The 24,213-nt window shown below is 33.2% G+C and overlaps 1 protein-coding gene across 5 annotated transcripts in view; it reads right to left on the bottom strand.

Moving 5' to 3' along the window:
- The window catches only part of LOC108763494 (Matrix metalloproteinase 1), a 30,931-nt gene extending 15,214 nt beyond the window's left edge, over positions 1 to 15,717 (bottom strand). For all 5 annotated transcript variants that reach the window (XR_001940222.1, XM_018511159.1, XM_018511161.1 and 2 more), the window contains exons 1-3: positions 14,857 to 15,717; positions 2,640 to 2,763; positions 476 to 583 (exon numbers count right to left, since the gene is read on the bottom strand). Coding sequence is in view for 4 of the 5 variants with exons in the window: in XM_018511159.1 (XP_018366661.1) it covers positions 476 to 583; positions 2,640 to 2,763; positions 14,857 to 14,985 (361 nt within the window). In the remaining variant the exon portion in view is untranslated. The remainder of the gene's footprint in view (positions 1 to 475; positions 584 to 2,639; positions 2,764 to 14,856) is intronic.
- Between the last annotated feature and the right edge of the window lie 8,496 nt (positions 15,718 to 24,213).

Genomic DNA, 24,213 nt, shown 5'->3' with positions numbered 1-24,213 from the left:
TAGGAATAAAATTGTTCATTGGACCAATTTTAATGAATTTTTTATTAATACCAATGAATACTTTTATTGTATTTACGTACATTTTTGGTTCAGTGTATATGAATATATTATGGTTGATGTAAGAATAGTTTTTTTCTGTCGGGTGATATTTCCGAATGCAGCCCTAGTACGTTTTCGCGAGGATCGCTGTGTGTGTGATGTGATCTATGTGTTAACGTAGCCAACTTTCCGTTTTACGACATTATATTTTACGTTATAGACTTTCTTCGAGTTTCGAGATAGAGAATGCCCGCGTCGCGATTAGATAATCGATCGCGATCGATCAAAAAAAAGTTGTGTCACGTCTCGCGGTTACGTTTATACTCTCGATTGCATTAAAGTTTCTTCAATTTGTCAATTATCGATTAGTCGCGCAAAGTGATGAAATCTATTGAATTTTCGATTAAAAGTTTTATACATCGACTATTTTACTCACCTTGAAGAGCGTATCTCTTCGATCTTCCATCGGCAGCTGGTCCAACTTTATCTTTAACACCGCATCTTGGTGTAGCCATAAGTTCAGCAGTTTCTTCATTTAATTCACCTGTAATAAAAAGTATCGAGATAAATTCATGAATTATTATTTATTGTTGTAAAATTATTTATTCTTGTAAAATCGAGGATACGCAAATAATAGTCTTTACAAAAATCGGTACTCTGCATTTTATGGCTCTTATCATCCTTTAAGTATAATCGCGTGATAAAAATAATTATTGTATATGTTCCGATTTTCGCGTATATTGATTGTTAGAGTATAGTTTAACAATGTCGATACGAAGCGGAGGATGTATTTTCGTGTTAAGTACATCTGTGCCTTTTTACATGCACGCGTATACGCGTGTATTTTTCTCGCACCCTGCATGTATTAATTTCTCATGCATGCATAATAGACACACAGTAGTACATATAACATAGTACATAATGTAGTATGCGGGAGTACCTGTGCATACGCTACCACTACTTTTCAGCGCAGTCACGCGATTTGACATTTACAGATTCATCGTTGCCGGCGCGCAAAGGTTGCCGGTGCACACCGGCAACGATGCGATAAAAATTATATTGTTCCAATCTTGCGAGAATTTCATGATACATTTTGTATCACAAAAAATCATTCTAAAAATTGTAATTTTTATTATCGTACTTTTCATTTAGTAGTTTCTATAAATGCACTGTATATATGCGAGTACATATATAGTGTATATTAGTAATTCAAGATTGAATTATTTAAAGCAATAAAGATCCAGCTTCGTCCGTAATAGGCATTTTTAAATTTCTAATAAAAATTTAAATAAAAGTTACATGGTTTGTGTATACATTTTCATTGCATTTCTTTTTGTGAGTTACGTTCATCAGCATTTGCAAATGCGTTAACGACGCAGATTATGGCCGATAAACACGCTTCATCTCGAATAATGCCGCCACCGATGACCTACAATTTTACAGTTAGATCACTCTTCCGTTCACCTTCGGTTTTTATTGGATTCTACTACTTCACTGGATTCTACTGTTTCGCCCTGTTCATGGACTCTCGTATATAGCATCACACTATAATGACCGACGAAGCTTGCTTGTTGATCTTTTCCATTATTTCTTCGAGTAACTTTTTTATATGATTTCTATATTTATTTATTTGCATTAACTTGACGCTATCAGAAAGTGCCCGTATAGTTATTGATCATGATGGCAAGACAACTTTTTACGACTTTAAAACTTGTTACGTATTTTTCAAAATTATTATTTGTGAGACAGGGCCATTACGCTAATATGACACTACAGTGATATGACTCATTGATTGAAGCGTCAGGTTGAGTTCGGTTACGTTTCACCGAATCCCTGAATCATCACTATTCATTATCATTAATAGTTTAAATCGACAGGGGAAGCACTGACAGGGAGTCGCTGTTATCGTTTCTCAAGCGGTTTGACATTTTACGTGTCTCTTCATGGACGTAAACATGGAGAGACACATAAAATTTTATGCTTTGCTTTTTCATATAAAATTTTATGCTTTGCTTTTTCCCTTTTTTAAATCATTCATGTGCAGCATTGACTAAACTGATTCTCCGTAATTTTCCACATGAATCACCATTATTTGTTAGAACTTGATAATATTAGATAAAAACTCAAGTACATCTAAGTATACGTACCCAATAAACGAGAATGGATTAAAATGGATTGAAATTTTAAGCCATTTGAATCATCCGAATACGTATTTTAGTAGCTTTCATGATCCGTTTTCACTTTTTTTAAGATTCAATCGGATTAAAAAACTGTGTTTCCTATTCAGAATTTTGAATTTAGCAATATTCTCAATGCACTCAAAAAATTGAAATTTCTTTTAGATTAAAAGGCAAGAAATGTACTTCATGCAATTTCTATAAATGAATAAAAATATATTGGGATTGAAAAGGATTCAGTTTAACGTTCGTGAATGTGTACTTTGAAAATCTGAATCCGTTTCAATCCATTTTAATCTATTCTTGTTTATTGACGTGATGTCTAGTACATGATATAATGTACACGCATATATATACATATATGTATATAATATGCAATATGTTTAAAAATAAGTTTGGAGAAGTAAATAAAATTTAACATACCTGTTATATTAAGACCAGCAAATGCTTGGAATTCTTCTATCGCAGCCGTCAGCTTATCCCCGCTTAAAAAAGCACCTTTTTCCGGATTTATCGGCGGCAAATATCCGTATTGCGCTAGGTAATTCTGTAATTTTTTAAACATACTGTTTAATGCATCTCTCTTGAGTTTGTTAATGCAACGTATGTACATATCTTATACATACACTGTTAAAAAAACAGAAATTTGCTTCCGTTATATGTAACGGAAGCAAATTTCAAGCAGGTACATTAAACATATTTAATGTTGTCAATGGAAATGAAGCTATAAATAACAGAAATTTAACGTTTACTTATATTAAATTTCACGTAAATCTACATAAAATTTAATTTAAAAAATGCTAAACTTCGCAAAATTTTATGAAAAGTACACTAAATTTCATGTACATATGTACACAAATATACTTTTTAGTTGCAGATACATTAAATTTAATTTAGTGTCATAAAATTGAATTTAATTTATGTAACTTAAAAGTACATTAAATTTCATGACATTTTTAACAGTGTAGATATCATTCAACTTTTCTCAATTTGTAAATCTGAAACGTACTAATTATATTAACTGATGGAATAAGGGAGTAATATATATATATAAGAGCATCTAGTTTATTATTTTGCGTACCGTCGACAACCTTGTACTCTCACTCGCCCTTTGTGATCCATATTTTATTTGAATTTAAAGAATCCGTAAGAAGATTACATTCGAATACTTTTCTCACTATTTTGGTGAACAAAGTACATCGTTATTTTCTTGTTGACACGAAATTAAGATATTGTGTCGCGAAACCAAATTGCAGGCAAAAAGTTTTCGTGCCATTTCGGAAAGAATCAGTTTTTAAGTTTAGTATCATAATGTAACATTGACGTTGTTTTACGAGTTTTGTTCTACGAAAGTGAATAACTATAGATAGGAGACTTTTCCTTATCCGCGTGTAAATTTATCGATGCCCTCAGGTGATTGATTGTCTGTCGGTCTTGTTTCACTCGTTTGCGTATAATTATGCACAGGCGAAAAATGTCTCTACACCGTCACACAATTTTGTGCCCAAGTCGATTTTTATCAATACACTCATCGTTTATCGTTTGATAATGTGCGAATGCCAATTGTACGTGACATATTTCTAATTCATTTAAAATATACTGATCCGATGTTACACAAGACGTGCTCTTCTCAAACGAGAAGAAGCGCGTGTCGCAAGAATGATACGACCCGCAGAAGATCATCATTAGAGCCAATTCGGATGACGTTACGTTCGAAGTGCAGATTACCTCTTTAAGGATGACTCATCCCTTATATCGAGCACGGAAAGCGCTGTCTACTCCTCTCACGCGTTCTAGATTCACGTAAAATGGCGATCTTGACAAGCAATCGTTTCTAATGTAGTAGGATAATACCGTTGCGTGGAGGGTTGGCCAATCAATTTGCCTTCGCGTGCATTCTTTCGGGGTTACCTCCGAACCGTATTGATTTTGTTCTTACCCTCGGGTCACTGCACGAAAGTACGTGTATTCTTAATTCCTACGTGCATTTGTTACACACAAATTCGAGATATTTAACATAAAGAAAATATAAGAATATATATTCGTTAATTCGAATAAAACAAGTCCAAATTTTAAAACAAGACGAGATTGTTAAAACAAGAATAACAAAAGGCACCAGAGAATGTCGAAAGTACAAACACCAATGTAATTTCGGACATATTTTCATTTTTGTTAGATTATTGAACAATAATTAAAAATTTAAAATTAAAAAAGGCTCCAAAGATTGAATCAGCAAAGGAAATTGGCATTATCATTCTCTTTGTTAATTAATTATTGAAGGTAATCCAAAAGCGAGAGATCGAAACGTTTAATTAATTTGTTATTTAATAAAGAATTTGAATTCGCAGAGCACCTAATATTGGTTCTGGTTGGATTTGTATTTTTGAGATTGTTAAAACTTGAAAACTGTAGTATTTATATAAGAGAACGATTTTATACGATGTCCAGAGCACTCGAGCAAAGAATCTGACAATCGTCGCAAATTACTATTGCGCAAAGGAGTCCGACGTAAGTCACGCGAGAATTACCAAAGTACCTCATGTTTCTAGATTTAGGCGGATTAGACAAGCAGCAATGACCGAGGAGACTGACCTAACCGACTACGGAATTTACTGTTATTTAACAACACTTATGCACACTTATATCCTGATTAATATTCTATCGGTTAAATCGCACGATCAACGTCAGGATATCACGTATTGCTGAACTATGCGAAGGAAGACGGGAGATTTACATGTTTTTCTTCTTATACTCTGCGTTATATTCGCGTCATGTATTATTGAGAATAAACTTTTACTTTATTTCCGAATTACACGCCGAGAATCTTTAAGGAAAGATAATATGACTTGCCGTGATATTAATTATAGTATTTTATCTCAAGTGACAGTGGAGTAAAAACTATTTAAAAATGAAACTTTGTTTGAACTTTGTTATTCTAAAAAAAAAAAACTGAATCGGCAACAAAAGGTAACTTGTAGTGTAATTGCGAAGTTGCAACGTGAGTCATGCCTTTGCAGAGAGGAAAACGCATAAAGGGTATATTCATTCGGATGTTTTCGCAATAGTAATCCGATGCATCCCTTGATAGCGGTGCAAAGTTTCCGAGCATAACCTTGGAATGCTGATTCATACATTATGATAAAAATTCAACTTTTGTAAACATATACTTTGAAATTAATAGCCATAATAACTGTTTTTGTCGTGTTATAAATGCAGTAATCGTTAGATCACAGATTCTGTACAATTTTTCAATGTTTTTTACGTTAATAAAAGTTTGTTATTAAATTTTGCAGCGGAAAAAAAATATAACGTGCATGCGCGCGCGCGCGTGTGTTATGTGAGAGAGAGAGAGAGAGAGAGAGAGAGAGAGAGAGAAAAGAACGAATGAATCGTTATTTTGCGTTCTGGGATAATATCCCCTCAAACACAATAATCTTTCAAAATCTTTACAATGCCGTAAAAAAAGATCATCATCGTAAAGAATATTTCTTCTATATACTTACATATATAAAAATAGAGAGAAATAATAGACAAAATATAGAGAAATAATAAAAAATAGAGAGGAAACTAGAAAGAATATAAAGAGATAATAATACTAGTAAAATAAAACAAAATAATTCAAAGAAAGAATACAAACGAAGAAAATCTAGCGGATGCTCTAATCACAGAGGATTGACTGAGGCAGAAGATTAAGAGAGAGAGAGAGAGAGAGAGAGAGAGAGAGAGAAATGTAACTTACGGAATTTCCAGAACCATATCTCGTTGATAAGAACTTATACTTTCCTAATGCCCAATTTCTTCACTTCTAAATAACTTCATCAAGGGATATCTCCCAGAATACAATGGAAATATTTCCTGGATAAGATTATCCGCAACTTATCTGGAGGTGAAGAAATTGGGCATAAGCCTGGTATTTCACCAGGATAAATATTAACGTTTAATTTTGTGGCTATTACGCTTCCTTCCGGTCGAACGTAAATGAGATGAATCAGTGCCCAGTCACAAATTTCGTAATTCCAGACAAGTCAACTTCCACGAAGGTTGAAATTTTTATGAATGAACGTAAGTGGAGTGTGCCCGTACCCACGTGCGTGTGTCATACGTGAACGCGGTTCCGTCCCCTCTCTCTACATATTAATATATATGTTTGTGTATATTCTCTTTGCATATATATATTGAAATGTGTAGAATCCAACGCGTGTGCGCTATCCTGCGGCGCAACTGAATCAGCCAAGTGGTTTTCTACGTATATCCGATCATGACTTGACTCAGCACTGCACCGTCGTCGCCCGCGCACGGTAAAAGTGTCGCTGGAATTCAAGGTCTTCTTAGTGGATGCTGATCATCGATCGACAGACATTGACAATGGGGATTGCCTTCAATTAATTGCGAGTGGATGAAGTATACCGAGATGATTGTCGCTAATGTGTGTGCGCGCGCGGATACGTGTATGTCGCAAAATACACGTAACTATAAAGATATACGAAATATATATAAAGATGAGTGAGTATACGCGTGCGTCTTTATACTGGCAAATATTGAAATGTTGTTTATTGAATTTTGAATAAATTGTAGCGGCTGGGTAACTAAGCATAAGAAAAACACAATTATAGGTTTTGAGCACGGAAGGCACATGCACGCTATGATTATCCGGATGTTCCTTGTGTAACCGGAAATTTACGTGCGGAAAGATGCACAATGCATTGGTTGAAACCTTGGTTACAATTATATTTTATGACCGCGCATCAGAATAGTCCGCTGACAAGTCCAAGAGTCCAGAATAGATGATCTCTTCACGACACGTATCATTACAAAGAACGAACCGCCTACATGCAAAGTTATTTGTCAAGTTTAATTTTATTTTGAATCTTTTTCTTCTCTTTTTAAGAAACGAATTACGGAAATTGGTTTAGAAACGGAATAAAATCCATATCTTTAAAGGATAATCATTCCGTCTGCGAACAATTAGCAGGAATTCATTATTTTCTTTCATTCTTTTCTAGTTATATCATACCTATAATCTTTGTAAAAAACCGATTAAGTATATCGTTTATCTAATTACGTCACCGAAGCTGTAAGAGTATTTTATCTACAATATCCTCATTATTGTTTATGAATTACTAACATAACGAATTGGGTATGGCAGAAAATTTTTTTATCGTCATATGCATTTTTCGTAGAGAAATCTCATGTTAACAAAACTGGTAATTCTTGTATGTTGTTACTGCCGTAATTATATAGCGGAACTCGTTAAGCACGAAATGTTTTATATCCGGGTTACCTTGAAAAGTTGTACAAGGAATGACGTAGATATTCACGATAATATTCTTTTGAAAACGTAGAGTCTACGTCAAGGAGAGTAGCGCGCTATTGATCTTGTAGATTTGGATTTACTGCCCTTACAAAAATCCCAATTTAATACTGGCCAATTTAATTCTGGAAATTACTTATCAAGTATTAAAAACACCGAACGATAGTGCTTTTTAATACTCTAAATAAGTAATTAAAAATTATAGTTCAGTATATTGTATATTAAATTTCTATAAGAATGTCGATACGTTTATTGAAAACAATTGCTACAATGACGTAATTGAATATGATCCTGACGAAAAAAAAATGTTCACGAAAAAGTACAAAAAAGCTACATAGATTGAGACAAGATTTTAGAAATGTTTTATTTTTCGTAGATATTCGTCGTGAGAGTGACGTTGTTTGAGGGTGAAGGATTTCTTGGTTTTTCTATTCAAACAAACAACGCCACTCTACGTTTCGCTACGAATATCTATGAAGAACTAAGAATTTCTAAGATCTTGTCTCAATCTATATAATTTTTCGTAAAAATTTTTTCAGCATTTTTTGAGCAGTTACTAAACAATTACATCAACTTCTGTCTAGTAAATGAGAAGGAAAACTACTTAGGATCCCAATTAGGATGTAACACTTTGTTTGCAGTTACTGCATACAAAAGTTGCGTAAAATCTAAATCTATTTACTGCATAGAAACACAACAAATAATGGATATTAAATTGATTAATAAGCAAGCCAACTGCTTGTGAAATGGACAGAATAAAACTCTATCAAGTTCTTGTCCATTTCCTACTCAGTATTGGCACAATTAATGAGAATACAGTAATATTAAATAGTAACTGGATAGGTGTCTAGAAAAACTGCATACATTTCTACCAGAGTACATCTCTTCCGTATAACTACTAATTCTCTTGAACGACTTGTCATACGTCATTTGTCGTATGTAAAGCACAATACTCGTTTCCATGACCTGAATTTTTAGTCGTTGAGATTTCGTGTTATTTGCAAATGTATCGTGTCTTCTGTAGCAGAGATTGCAATGATGTTTAATCTCTTAAATGGTATCTAATCTGAGATATTACAAAGATACTGATCAAAGTTAATAAGTTCATAATCTTAGTAATGTTTAATTTATTCTTCCGTTACTTCTTTTATTTAAAATAAAATAAAAATGTATTTGATGCTTACGAAAATAGGTATAGCATCTAGGTCAACCGTCGACTTGTACGATTAGTAGATAGCAGGATACCGCAAAGGCCAAGTGTTTTATGCTAATGAAAACTCGAGCAACTCTATCTCAGCGTAATATAATGTCTCTTCGGAATACCAGAATTAAAATCATGTTCGTGATATTAATCGCACCAATTTTTAATTTGTTCAATTTTAATATTATGTTCTTTGTAATATTATTGTTATCAATAATATTAAAGACTATTGTTTCGTCGCTAGTTACTAATTTTATTTCACAGTTTCATTAAAAATCACACAACTTAGTGTGTTTAAAGCTCATAGTATCCGATGTGTGTGTGACGAGTTTATGTACACGCGGTATTTTATCTTGTCACTTTATCTTGTTATCAAAGATAACGTCCTGGTTTACCGTAGTAAAAATTTACTTTGTTTCTCAACTGTGAAATATGGATAACTTGTAATACACAAATTATGCACGATCCTAACTTTTGTAAAGTTTATCTCTTGTGACATATTTGTACATATTGTTTTTATTTCTCTAAATTGTTCAAATTATCCCTAATTTTTGCGAGCTAGATCTTATTTTTCCATATAAGCTTGGAATAGTATAGATAAGATATCCACTCGTTGGCTATACGGTCGATACCTAACCGTCTAACGCAACAGTATAAGTCTGGTGGACAAAGAGATAACAAATTTAAAAGATTAACTTATTGTTAGTGTAGGCGTGGTCTTGTCTCTTTTGGCGTGCGTGTAATTTTCACAATAGAGTATGAAGACCCAATAAAACTTTAGATACAATTGTTATTATATATATATTTGCTTAACTTGTTCAGATTTTAGAATCGAAAATTTTACAATAATTTTCGCATTGCGCTTATTCAACAATAATCATAAAATAAATTCTACAGATATATAATTCTTGACAAAAAGCAGTCGATTTTGTCTTTGACTGCCAAATGCTGTCCAATTGTAAGATTTTTGAGCTTATTGATTATAAAATAAAAGGAAGAAATGCATAAAAAAGTATCGAGTATCGCACCGACCTTGAAGAGGTCTTTGTCGACGCGAATACCATCGGTATTCCACGTCTTCTTCTCTTGTGCGAACGTTGTTTGAATGTAAAAGACGATTCTCCGACCATCCACTGCTTTATACAATATGCTTTTCCGTATGTAACAGTACACAGTAGCCTTTATACTCCATAAAAGTGGCGTAAGTTCGGAAAAAAAAAAATTAAATTACCTTTAAAAATATATGATTTATTATATTATTTTTACAAAAATTAAAAAAAATTCACTCACATTTTTAGAATAAACCGTGTTCATTAAATTGATGTGTTCATCATTGATGTTACAATATAATATCGAGTCAGATATAAATAATAATAATAATTGAAACACATGACACTTATCACCTCGTGATTTTATCTATTTGCTATTTCATCACGCTGCATCGGTAGGAAAGCAACTGTTTTGTGCGATTGCAGAATAATTTGACAGGTTTTTTATATCGTAGAGAATAAATTATTCGCATATACTTTTTTAAATAATCATCGACCGATTGAGCTTGCTCAATATGAGAAATCAATTAATGTCAGTGTCTGTAAAAATTACGCTTGAAATAAAGTTCAAAATTCGAATAATAAAATTCGAATATATCTGTAAATACACTGCAAAATTGGTAAATAATGAAGACGAGTGAATCATTTAAAAAGGTCTTAAGTGTCGCTGATTCAACAGGCACGGAAGTAAAATAGTTCAGCTTGCAAGTAACGCGTGATTGAAGTCTATACGTCATATGAGTCATCGCGGTGCAAATGACAACGAATGCGAATTTTTCTTATTTTTTATCGATAAGCCAACGTTTCACGTTTCAACGTTTCGCGTCAATGTCGATTGATGCTAATACGTAAAAAGACCAGTGCAGTTGTTAATTTTAGAATTACATTTTGCTTAAAAAAAAAACGCTTGGAGAACTCGGAGCAACGCGGTACCGAAACGTATTCAATGTTCATATGACATGTAGTGTCATCGACGGAACGTTTGAGAGATGACGGATGTTTAAGTGAATTAAGATTAACAGTTAGACATAATATGATAGCGGGAACAATTTTTAGAGTAAACGTTAGTAGTATTACATAACGTATGTCGCACGTGTGGATTCCACGTGTCTAGTTACGTAAACCACGCAGACGCGTTCGCGGAAATAGGAATAGCGGTTTTTCATCAAGAAATAATAAGACAGTCACTCTAACATATAATGATTGTATTAGCGCGTTATTTTGCACAAACTATTAATTTAAACATATCTTTTCATCTTCAACATTTACATATATCTTGTTATTGTCCCTCTTAAATTTGACCGATGATTCCTCGCTCGATTGTTTTGGTGGTGTAAGTACTTTCCATTATTACTTTGCGATTTTTTATTTGTCAGTCTCTCGTTTCTTTGCGAGTTTATTGTCTAACGATTTCAACCGATTATTCAATTGTAAGGAGGTCCGAGTTTTATCTATGACACTGACTATTGGTAGCGCGTGTCCTATCAACATACCTATGTAAGTTTGTCGCTAATCGTGAATCTTGACTTTTTGTCTTTCTCGTCTACGTGTGCTTGACGCTAATTGTTAACGTATCGTTCGTGTTCGAAAAAAAAAATGACTTGTACAAAAGCCGCATCTTTGTTTCGTTCTTCGATTCATGCATTGAAAACTATCGAAACACCGTGCACTATTAAATCTATAGTGTCAAATTTAATCTAATTTAGCCACTGCTCCTACTCAATATATCGTTATTTTATACCAAAAAAATGATTAAATTTAACACTATATAATGTCAAATTTAATCATCGTTTTAGTATAAAATAATATCATATTGAGTAGAAACAGTAACGACTTAAATTAAAAATACGAAATTATAAATATTAATTGAGCTCTCAAAATTAAAAAATACAATAAAATATATAAACAATAAGAGCATATACACAGCGCGGATATTGGCGCGCAAATTTCTATATAATTAACAAATAATGTCTATATAATTAACAAATAATTTTTATATAATTAACAAATAATGTCTACATAGGATATAAATGTACAATAATTATCTACACCATATTATTCGTACTATATTATTCGATTTCGTTTTCTTCAAACCACACAGTAAAAAAGAAAATATTAATTTTAACATTTTTTACATGTTCCAGGAAATCCACTCTAAATTTTAAGTTAAAGTAACTCATTCGTCTTGTGTTATCTATTAACGAACTAGTAATGTTAAATAATTGATACAATACTTTACATTTATATTTGTTATTTTGACTTTAGGGATGATTTAAAACTAACATATAAAATAAGTTGAGTACATACAAGAGTAGTTGCAGTAACTCGTAAGAAAATGTTAATAAAACATTTTTGTTCGTATAATGTGAATGAAAAAATTCTTAGATATTAAATTGACTTTGAGATATATAGATTAATTGAAACAATTGTGTTAAAAACACTCAAAATAATATTCCATTTTTAATTGACATACGCAATTGTTAAGTTAGAAAGGTGACATGAATCTAACACATCAAAATATTACAAAAATAGTAACATATCTCAGTTATATGTTGATTTTACATTGAAGTAATAATCAAAATGTGGTAACACAAGAAAAATTCTATATATGGACGCATGATTTTTTACTGTGCATCATCAACATTGTTGATTTTACATTGAAGTAATAATCAAAATGTGGTAACACAAGAAAAATTCTACATATGGACACATGCTTTTTTATTGTGCATCATCAGCGAATCCATAAATCTTATCTTAAATTAAGTTAAATTTATACTATAGATTTAACAGTGCATCGCCGCCAGAAAATCACATGGTTTAGTTCACAAAAATATCATTGGCTGCGTTTAGAAAAAACAGCTTTGCTATTATAAAATTCTTTAATATGATTAGTCTTGCCTTTAGTTCCTCACTAAATCTAAATGTATAAACTGATCGTATTAAAAAACCTTACAACAGTTGCAAAGCTGCTTTTTCTACTGAATGCAACTCTTGTATCAAATTTGAGCTCTTTGATCGCGATCGAAAATGCTGTGTCATTCTATACTACTGCTGAATTTACAGACAGAATATTTTGTGAAACGGTAATGTTTTTGCAGAAGACGAAAACCAAAGATGCTACAACTTTAACGACACTAAAATCGTAAATGAAATTCCTGTACAAAACGAAAACTATATTTTTACGATCCGCTTAATCGAGAAGAAGGAATACTAAGATAGCTGGTTTAAAAAAGAGCGTACCTACATAAAAGAGCAAACGATCGCTAGATCGAGTGATGATGAGAATATCTATGATCGGATCGTTATTATTCTGATGACGGCTAGTCCGTGTTCAGATTGTAAATCCGACGACAAAGGCCAATATACGCGATTTTTGCATAGTGTATTTCCGTGTTGAGGAACATACATTATTTACAATTTCCTAGTATAATTTAACAAGTGAAAAGAAAACGAAAGAAACATACTACATGCGCGAGAACTGATGACTTGGCACTTTGCCGAGGAAGAACTGGAACATCAGGTTGACGCATTATTGGTGAAAAAATTAATTTTGCCAATCTCGTATTATTTTACGATCCTTGAAGCGATAGAAGATATTGAAAAGGATAATACAAGGCTTTTGTTTCAGCTCAAGTTTCATTTACGATCAAAATAATTTTTGCAGACACACGTGGAAATAGATATTTTCCTACTTAAACATGCATACTCACCAACACAATTACTGTTAGCATTGCAAATGACTTCAACACGATCGTGTAAACAAGTGTATCGTGCGACGACGTGTAGCGCAGTAATTAATATGAATTATGGAACATTGTTATCCTTTTACTTGTAAAAGTTGAGGTCTTGGCTTTCCTTATCGACTGTACACGTGGATATACAGGGTGGGGAAAAAGTATGGAAGCAAACAATTATTTCCGAAACTATTCATTTTTCGACAAAATGTCTTAGACATAATTTTTATGGTATGAAAAGATGTATTATGTGGCATAGACGGCATGACCTTGAAATGACCCTTACGAGCTGCATACAAATAACGTAATTGTTTCTTACATACAAATAACAATTGTTTCTTAACTGGGAGTGTTTTTAAGGGAATGGGGCTCATATGCAGTGTTTTGTAAACGTTTCGACATCAGCTACACGAATCTGTAACAAAAACTGACGAGTTCCATTTGAAATTTTTTACGTTATTTGTATGCAGCTCGTAAGGGTCATTTCAAGGTCATGCCGTCTATGCCACATAATACATCTTTTCATACCATAAAAATTATGTCTAAGACATTTTGTCGAAAAATGAATAGTTTCGGAAATAATTGTTTGCTTCCATACTTTTTCCCCACCCTGTATATATACGTGGACGTGTATATACATATATAAATCCACGTACATGAATATATCATAATTAATTAAAAACTCAAGCCAAATCTTTGCTTGAGTTTCAAATGGCTATTCGCTCAAAAGTCAATCGTTGAATAAAAGTAAGTGAAGACAAAGTGCCACATTCTATTTGTTCTAGAACACCAGACAACAAAGAGTAATTTTTCAATCGTTTACCTAGTCGATAATTAAGTTTGTTATCCAAATATAGACGTGTAATTTAAAGTTTTAATAGCCGCTACATAATATGCATATAAATGCATAGTTCTGGACTTTTGACGTGACAATGGATAAACGAAATACTCGATTTGTCGCGTTGTAGCAACAATCGAAAAAAGGACATTGCAAAAATTATACATTGCGAAAATAGTTTGAGGTACCCGACCGATGTAATCGCGTATCAGCATTCAAAGATAAACGTTTTTCCTTAGAATGTTACTTGCACTGTTCTAACGCGAATACATACGCGCAATGCGATCTTGCATTACTCATATATGACGCATCATGGGGATTACACAGCTCTAAATCATTTCTTTCTTTTTTCCGAATATATCGCGCTACAAACTTGCTGCGTGATGTACGTAATTTGTGCCGATAAACAGCGAACCGATAGAGGAAACTAGATTTGATTTCCATGTATATATATATATATACCTTTTCTTTTTTTATATGAAGAAATAATTGTATTAATTTTCTTACCGCGGCAGTGGTATCGCTAACGACGAGATCAGTCGGTGCTGCTTCTGTATTCGCGTACAAAACGAGGAACGCTATCAGGTAGATGTTGGTTCTTTGCCGTTGTAAAACGATTTCGGTCCACCTCGTCATATTTTCGACGACTGTTTTCGATTCAACTCGTGTTTTTGATAAGCTGGATTTCCGCTAAGGAATTGGTGACTTTCTCGCCCGTAGACAGCGACAGTATCCTCTCTTCCTTACACCCCTTTAAAAAACACTGAATACACACGTTGCACGCGCTTCTCGAAGACACCCCGAAAATCGCAATGTCGGACGATGTCAGATGATGATAGGTACTTTCGATTAGCCTCTTGTTTAGATAAATTGTCGGCATATACGAGCTATCGGACTCTCAACGTTACTTCTCGCGTTAATTCTACTACACGCGAGAAAAAAAACGATCTCTCTATGTTAACCGTTTCCACCGTAGTTCTCGATAGAGTACCACTTGGCAGGGTAGTGGTCTTTAACGTGGTTGCCACAACACTATCGATCTCGTAGTGTTTTCTTCGCCTGATGGTTCGCCTTAGGGTTCTTTCGCTCTGTTGCTCCGAACGTAACTCCTCGGCGTATTCACGTGCACCTCGTTCGATTTTCAGTCCGACAAAGACCTCCCTCTTCCGTGGTTTGCAGAGATGGTCCGTTTCGATGAACTCGAAATCGAGGAGCGAGGGAAGACGAAGAAAATAAAACCAGAGAGAAATAGTAGAGGTCAATAGTAAAATTGGGACGAGGAAAGATGGATCATGGACTGATGATCCACGTCAAAGGAGAGGAGAGCCGATGAAAAACGCGCGGGTACGCGGTGCTGCTCTATCCGGAGTCCACCGCTACTCTGACTCGTAATCAGTCTGCTACTGACTTTTATCGAGATCTCCCACCATAGCCGCGATGGCCACGGTCACCAATCGCGCACCACGACGCTTCTACACGTGCAGGTACATGTTGCAGCGCTGCCGCCTTTGCGCGCACGATAGTTAGTCAGATTGGGTGCAAAGGACAAAGTTTCAGGTTTTAATTTCCCTTGATAATATTCCCTCATCGCAAAGGATTCGCTCCCCCGAAAAATCATCCCTTATTCATCATATGACATTCGAAACATCTTGCATTGTTTTTCCATTTTTTTAAATCAAGAAAGATTCTGACTCACATTAATCACGCTACCTTTCCCTGATGATCTATTTTTAGTCTATCTTCGATTAAATGATTAAGATAAGTATTAATCCTAATATTTGTGAAACGGTAAAGTATTTTATTAGCGTTATTACTCTTTTCTTCATTATGAGAAGACAGGGAATTCACGATTTGTGTAAATAATGCAGTCGATATCTCTGCGTAATATTCCAATAGTATATTTAAATTTAATATTATAGGGTTCTCTTTTCCATAGACACGAAGGAAATTATATCTCGAGAGAGTGTGTGGGTAACTATGTGACTCATTCGGATTTTAGACTGCTTTCCGTTCCCAAGAACTCCTTTAACGATGCCGACGACCGCAGACTTGATCCCAAACCGGGATTGATGCATGAATTTCACATGTAGAATAACCCTCGAGATTAAGTAATTTTTCGATGGCATATCTGTCTGCACATTAACTCTGATAGTTGCAACATTTACGATATTTTAAAATATTTATTGCATGCGCGAGAGAGAATTTTTTTGAATTAATATGTAAGATTTTGCCAAAATAATAGAAGCTGATAAACGATGCCCATATTCGCTACAATTACATATTCCTTTTTTTTTTAGAAATGCCCTATTTATCATCTGAACAGTTCATCTTTACACATTGTAGAAGCAAAATGCTTTCCCTTTTAGTTATCGGTACTACAAAGGATATTTATGTATATTAACTTAAAAGACGCGAGTCTCATGGAGACGAAACTTGAATGTAAATGGCTGAGTACATTGAACGAATGAGTAAGCATCAGACTTTTTTGGTGCCCACTACTGCCGTTCTGCATTTCATCTCTCAATGAATAAAGAATGTTATCATTCTTTTTTTCCTCCTATTCTTCTTTCTTCCGATTTAATTTATTCAGTTAAAACTTTCTGGTTTCTTCTTCCTGGCTGGAATTTTATCTATAATCATCATTTCAAAATTTTGTATTGGTTCCGCAAATTTTTCTTACACGAACACGAAAGACTTTTTGTTCTTTTTATTCTGCACGAACGTGATTATCATGAAAATGCTTTTCGACGCGCAAACAAAACTCCGACAATTTTATTTGAATTTTATTTGGAAATAAAAAATATGCGCATATTAAAAAAACTATAAAAAAATCAATAAATAAGTAAAATTTCATTTTTATTTTAGCAAAAAATAAAATACGCGTCTTTATGTGCATGTATTTTTAGTATGTTTCAGTACGCACTAAAGGGTGATAACAACCTATATAAAATTAAAAGACATATCAGTCTGGAACATATCTATAATGTACGTTTGCGTAAATTCATTCGTTCGATCTTATAGTCATTGACATATTTGAAACTCCCTGAATTCGTCGACTTTAATAAAGTACTAAAATTATAATTTTTTGAAGAGAAGGTCAATTCTGAAATCCGTTTTTCTTTGAAAGTGAACGAATGAAAACGAACATTACAGGATATTTGAAGACCATAACAATGCTTAAGGATAAATTTCTGAAATCATTTTAAGACGAAAATTCTAACACCAAAATTTCGAATTAATAATTTTTGAATTCTAAACATTTAGATGTGTTACAACGAAAAACTCAACCGCACCTAATCGAACTTTAGACGGTATGATTTGCCAACTTTAAGTGTTTATAATTCAAAAACTTATACCCTCGACTTTGATATTAGAATTTTCGTTTCAAAATGATCTCGGGAATCTATCCCCTTAAGCATTGTTACAGTCTTTACTCTCTATATATGATTTTGTTATACATATATGTATAAAAAATTAAGAGCATTTTTATGTGTCCATGAGATAGTTAATCTCTCAAAGCGCAGCAGTATATAAATATCGCTTTTTAATAGAAAAGAAATAAGGCTGGGTCGACAAAGACATCAGCTCGAGACGATCGCATCTCATGCCGCGCCCAAAAATTATATTCCGCTCGCATCAGTGCTCATTCATCTCTCCCGATCTCTCGTCCTCTCTCTTTTCTCAAACGGTGTACACTGTGCTATAATCCTAATCATTTATCGATCCAGCCGATTCATTCAATCCTTTCGGTTATTCTTCTCGACTTGGATTCACATGATCAAGGTCATCGTTGCGTCGCATTCGAATTTATTCTATTTCTAATTAGGAAAATTAGCAAAACGATTACATCGAGTGTAATTAGAAACAGAATTACAGATGTTTACATACATATATTAATTATAAATTCATTTTTTGTTTCGTCAAGAAGAACTCCTATCAGTTTATGAGTCTTTTTTTCTATTTTCTAGATAATTATTTATAGAGATTCAAGATTATATCCTCGATTGATTTTATATTGATATCTCGTAATCAACTTGTTGATTATATCACGATATTTTATCTTTATGTTTTGTAACTTTCATTATGAACAGTAACATTAATAAAATGAGAAAACAAGATCAAAAATTAAGTTACCATTTTGCGTTATAGAAACTGATTGTGAGATAATGTCCACGTTGATGTGTTTTGACAAAATATGTAAAAACGATCCCAAAATAAGATGTATGCGTATGATGTTTTTTATTCCTCCAAAGAACAGGAAGAGTATGTGGACAGATTATGTATACGAGAGCTGCAGGCTGCGGAAATTAACCACAGTATACTACTGATGAATGCTACTCATTCGTTGTACGTTTATGAGTGATTCATCGTCGCGCGATTCTTCGTAGAGAAATAAATTCACTCGAAAGTGGCATCTACCGTAAAATCACTCAAGAAAATGCTCCTCTTTTATGAAGATTTATTTAGGCTATTAACGAAAACCTTAAGTATACCAGATGTGATCGCGTAATGAAAATTCCACGACTATGATAATCGACTAATCCTAAGAAATGAATCATCTCTTTTGATTCGCATTCAAAGTTTAAGTTGAACCGGAAGAAAAATAATGGCAATAAGTAACAAATGATACGATTCCTCTGACAATTTTGTTATCTACCATTTTATAAAGAACAGAATTGCGAAACACCAGCAACAATTCTAAGATATTTAATTGAATATTTCCTGTTGAGGATTTTTAGTACTTCCTACATAGCACAGATCTCCAAATGACGTTAGAGGTCTGTTTTCACAACATGTGGTTACCTAAAGATTAAAAGTTACCAAGAAATTCTTCAGTGAAATTCATTCATAAATTTCTTGGTAACCTTTAATCTTTAGGTAATCATTGATTGTAAAAATAGAGTTTAAAGATGTCCAGAGGATGTCTCTTATATCCTCTGAATGTTTTGAAGACGTTTCCAGGATAAAGTGTGCTGCGTGGGCAGTTTCGTCGAGATATACGGAAATACTGATAGTCGTTGCATGATAAATATTGAAGGGTGCTTTCATTGTGACCGATGAGTCAGATTGTTCCTGGTAACTGATCTATAAAAAAGATCTTAAGAATTTTTTAGGGTCGGTTGTTCCATCTTCGAATAAACTACGTGGTAATTTACCTATTGGATAAACAAAAGAGTAAAAAAGTAAGAGCATAAGAAAGTAAAAGAGTAAGACAGTGAGCTGAAGTTTAACGAAAGGTGGAACAGTCCAGTCTTAATTCTGTAAATATCCTATAAACATCCTATAAACTAACAAAAGAAAAACACGTCAAATGTGATGATGTCAAATTTTATCGATAAAAAGTTTTTTAAACCTTGATGGGGATTACTCGTCATCATTTAACAGTTCCCGAGACCGCGTCTCTATCTCTACACTGATCGTAACCAGTTATGCAAATTAACGCAAAAATCTTATTGTACCTATACATGAACCTAGGAAATTTTTGTAACCAAAATTCACCTTTCTCAGAATTTCTTGTCACTCTTGTTATCGTTTCATCTTCTCGCATGTATCGCGCTCGGTTGTCCTTATTACATCGTTAATATGCAGGCTTGCCCTCGAATTGTTGTTGAATAATAAATCATTTCTATGCGAAAATCGTTCGCGCGGCGTAATTATGCACATGCTTGTATTTCCCTTTTCCGTTTGATTCACATGCGACACGATGGACCATCAGAAAGGTCACTGCGCATCGATGCCAGATAAATCTACGACGCAAATCTCGATGGATGTTTTTGCACCATCTTCCTATTAAGCACAATTAATTACCACCACTTACGTCCGCGACTTTGTATATCCGCGTAATCTCCAATCGTGAAATGAATCATTCAAACTTGACGAATCAAATGTAAACTTCTCTTGAGATGGAAACTTATTTAATTAATTGGTAACACACGCCTCTAATTTTCGCGGAATACACAATTCCAAGAAGTTTAAAACTGAGAAATAACGGATTTCTGTGTCACTTTCTTCGCACGGAAAACAACGAACAAATTTCTATTGCGATAATTAGACTTGAATCTGAAACACAAGCGTCACTCTCTCTTGCCCGAATCAATGCGAATGCACGCTGCTTGGAAAGATATGATAAGTAGTCTTTCGAAAAAGCGTGGCTAATCGCATTTCCCTATGTATGTATTTTCGTGTGCATGCGACCGTTTCTTATTGTCACGAAAGCACGTGCCTGCGGTTACTTGCAGATTTATACATAATCGAGTGACGGAAGTCGAAACGACTTTATGTACTTATTATACAGAGCTACAGAAACTCAATATTCACTACTATTCATATAATATATATTCAATGTAACGATCTGCTATGAATTTCATAGAAGAGCAGAGTTGGGCATGTATTTGAAATACTTTTATTTAAAACACACTATTTGCAATACAAGCATATTTTGCATATTTATTTTAGCGCATCACATAAAAGTATTACATATTTTGTATTTAAAATCGAAAGATTGAAAGCTTTTTGTATCTTGTAATTTAAATAATAAGGTTGATTATCAATGTTAGTATTTGAAATACAAAATACTTTCATAACCTTTTGTTATTAATACTAAAATATAAAATACAAAATACTTTTATATGCTCCCATGAAATACAAAATACAAAATATTTTCATGTATTCTGAACAAACACAAAATACAAAATATAATTGTCTTACCAATACTGTTTTTCAAATAAAAGTATTTAAAATACATGCCCATCTCTGTAGAAGAGGACAAGCTGTTCCCTTTAGAAATCGGAAAAAAAGTCTAAGGGTTAGTATAAATCACTTTCCATGAAGAAAAATATGAAGTAATATGCGCTAAAATTCTAATTTTGATAGAATTAATAGGTCCATATAGAAACAGATGTCCATTTATGTATAAGAATGTAATTTATTTTACTTTTTTAGTAAATGAGCGATTATAGTCATATGAGAATGGTAATATACCACCCAAAAAAAAATAATTTTAATATTAGCAAAAACCGCTAAATCTTAGAGGATTTTATTCTTGTATACGGCCTCAAGTGGAATCTTCTGAAATCAAGAGGAAAATATGCCAAGTACAATATTCTTACAGTTAGAGTACTTTTGTTTTGCATCTGCAGTAAAAATCTTGCTGTTCCTAATATAATTTACTCGTAAGAGGGCACTCCGCTTTCAGTAAATATATTCCTCTTCATACAAGAGGAAAATTGTTAGAATAATTTCCAATACATTTTTGATGAATAATCCAGTGTATTGGAAGAGGAATACTCTTTCTATAAAAGTTTCTGCTTAGAATATGAGATTACCGGAAATTTCACTTTACACCCAAAAAAAAATAATTTTAATATTAGCAGAAACCGCTAAATTTTAGAGGATTTTATTCTTATATACGGCCTCAAGAGGAATCTTCTGAAATCAAGTGGAAAATATGCTAAGCACAATATTCTTACAGTTAGAGTACTTTCGTTTTGCATCTGCAGTAAAAATCTTGTTGTTCCTAATATAATTTACTCGTAAGAGGGCGCTCCGCTTTCAGTAAATATATTCCTCTTCATACAATAGGAAAACTGTTAGAATAATCTCCAATACATTTTTGATGAATAGTCCAGTGCATTAGAAGAGGAATACTCTTTCTGTAAAAGTTTCTGCTTAGAATATGAGGTTACCGAAAATTTCACTTTACAATTAGATTATCTTTTTTTGAGTGAAAGGGAGTCGAAACGTTTTCAAATAAAGAAGACATCAATCCATTTTTTGAGTATTGATTGACCACTATAACACTTGTGCTGTTTATCGTCGCTGACTCTCATTAGCCTACTATATTTTTTGTTTGTTATATTGTTTAATATTTGAGAGTCCTAATATTATTATTGTTTTTGTAATAGTATAATTTATTTTACTGTAAGATAATAATCACACTTGAATGGATTTACTAATTGTACTGTACTTTACTATAAGGCAATAATCACTTGAATAGATTCACTAATTGTTTATTGTAATGTACTATTTACCTTACAACTCCGATATTTTTTATTTTTAGGCAAGTAAAAAGTTGTTATAAATTCGGTTAAAATAGTCAGAATAATTTTATTTGACCTGTAAGACTATCTATTTTTCTCCATGCAAAGTATACGACACTTTGGCAAGCCCTGATACTTTAAATTTCTGTGGGCTAGAATTGAGTAAATATCAAAATGTCATTTCTTCCACTAAATCGATGTTGACAGAAGTATTGAACGTAAAGTAACTGTATCGAGAGAAAAATGTTGCGCGGTTGATTTCGCGATAGATTCATACGATCTTTGTGCAATTATCGTGGCTAGGCTTCAATTGCACGCTTCGTTTCACGTAAATTGTCGCAACGCTCGGTTCGCGCATGACAGCGCATTATATTGCTGTACGCTATATTTATGAATTTGTATACCGTTTGTTTTGTATAAAATTCAAATCTTTTTCTTACACTTTTGTTACGACGCAACCGGTATTTTTGTGACAATTTCGTAATTCAATGTGTATAAATATTTTCTGGTCTTTGGAATTATCCTCGCAAAGGTGAACGCATCCTAGCTGTTTATAGGCAGGACAGCATATCCTGTATACCCAGTTAGTCTGTAGTTCACGTGGTATTCACGTAGTGAACGCATATTACTTACCGTAATGTGGTCAGTAGAATAGGAATACATTGTGGCGATGTACCTGCGTATATCTAGATAATTCTAATAAATATAGCTAATTCCATAAGAAAGCATAGCGTTGCTCCGGGGAAAAGTTCCAATCTTATCGGTCATTTCTCCGTATGTACGTGTCGATTACGACTCGCGTGAACATTTTATGTTTCCATTCTAATTACTAGACGTCAGATTTTTATGCAAATATTTTTTGCAGACGTACAAGTATGCAAATTTGCATAAATATGTAAATATCCACAAAATATGCACAAATAAATATGCATTTTTAGAATGCTTTTTTAATAAGACAAATTTCTATTTTGATGTTTACTTTCCAATCTACTTTTTAAAAAATGAAATTGCATAAGAATCCGATGTCTACTATAATTACCCTAGAAAATATATAACTTTTGCTGACATCCGCGCAATTTTATTTATTTGAAAATTTCGTAGAATTCTATCGTCATTCTATCAACAAGTGGAATTATATTGTATGAGCGTGTGTGTGTATGATTTAACTCTTATTGCATTGTTGTCTTATTATAGTTTTGTTACTGGTAGGCTTTGTAACAGCAATTCTGCTGACGCCTAATCATTTTGTAAGCTACTTTTTGTCTATTGTATTTATGTTTTCTTGTTAACTATATTCTATTGTATCACACATGTCATGTCTATTACTCTGTTAATATGTCTTTTCATATAGCTTTGCACACAATAAACTAAATTAAATTAAATTAAATTAAATTAAATTAAAAATTAAATTAAATTAAATTAAATTAAATTAAATTAAATTAAATTATTATAATGATCTGTTTCTCCTCTCTTTTTCTTTCTCTCTCTGTTTACAAAGAAACGGTGCGACAGTTTATATTCTCGCGCATTCCTATATTGTGCACCTACCGAAGAAGACGCATTTGAGAATGCATTTATAACGTAGACAGCAGGAAGGTTTTAGTTTCTATTTTGAGGTATTTAAGTTGTCCGGCCTTTCTTTGTTGCTACGCGCTTTGTTGATTGCTCGATGCGTTGCATCGAAAGACGAGAGTAACGCAATGTATTAACACTGTTGGAGATTGATGAAAATGAAGGAAAGAAACAATAGCTGTTCCGCACGTGTAATCTCGAAAAATCCAAGAGACATTGTCTCCAGAGACGCATCTGCATCGATGCGGAATAA

The sequence above is a fragment of the Trachymyrmex cornetzi genome, unplaced genomic scaffold (assembly GCF_001594075.2).
Source record: "Trachymyrmex cornetzi isolate Tcor2-1 unplaced genomic scaffold, Tcor1.1 scaffold361, whole genome shotgun sequence".
NCBI classification, from domain to species: domain Eukaryota; kingdom Metazoa; phylum Arthropoda; class Insecta; order Hymenoptera; family Formicidae; genus Trachymyrmex; species Trachymyrmex cornetzi.
The sequence above is the reverse complement of the archived record's forward strand: the minus strand, read 5'-3'. Positions and strand labels throughout refer to the sequence as shown.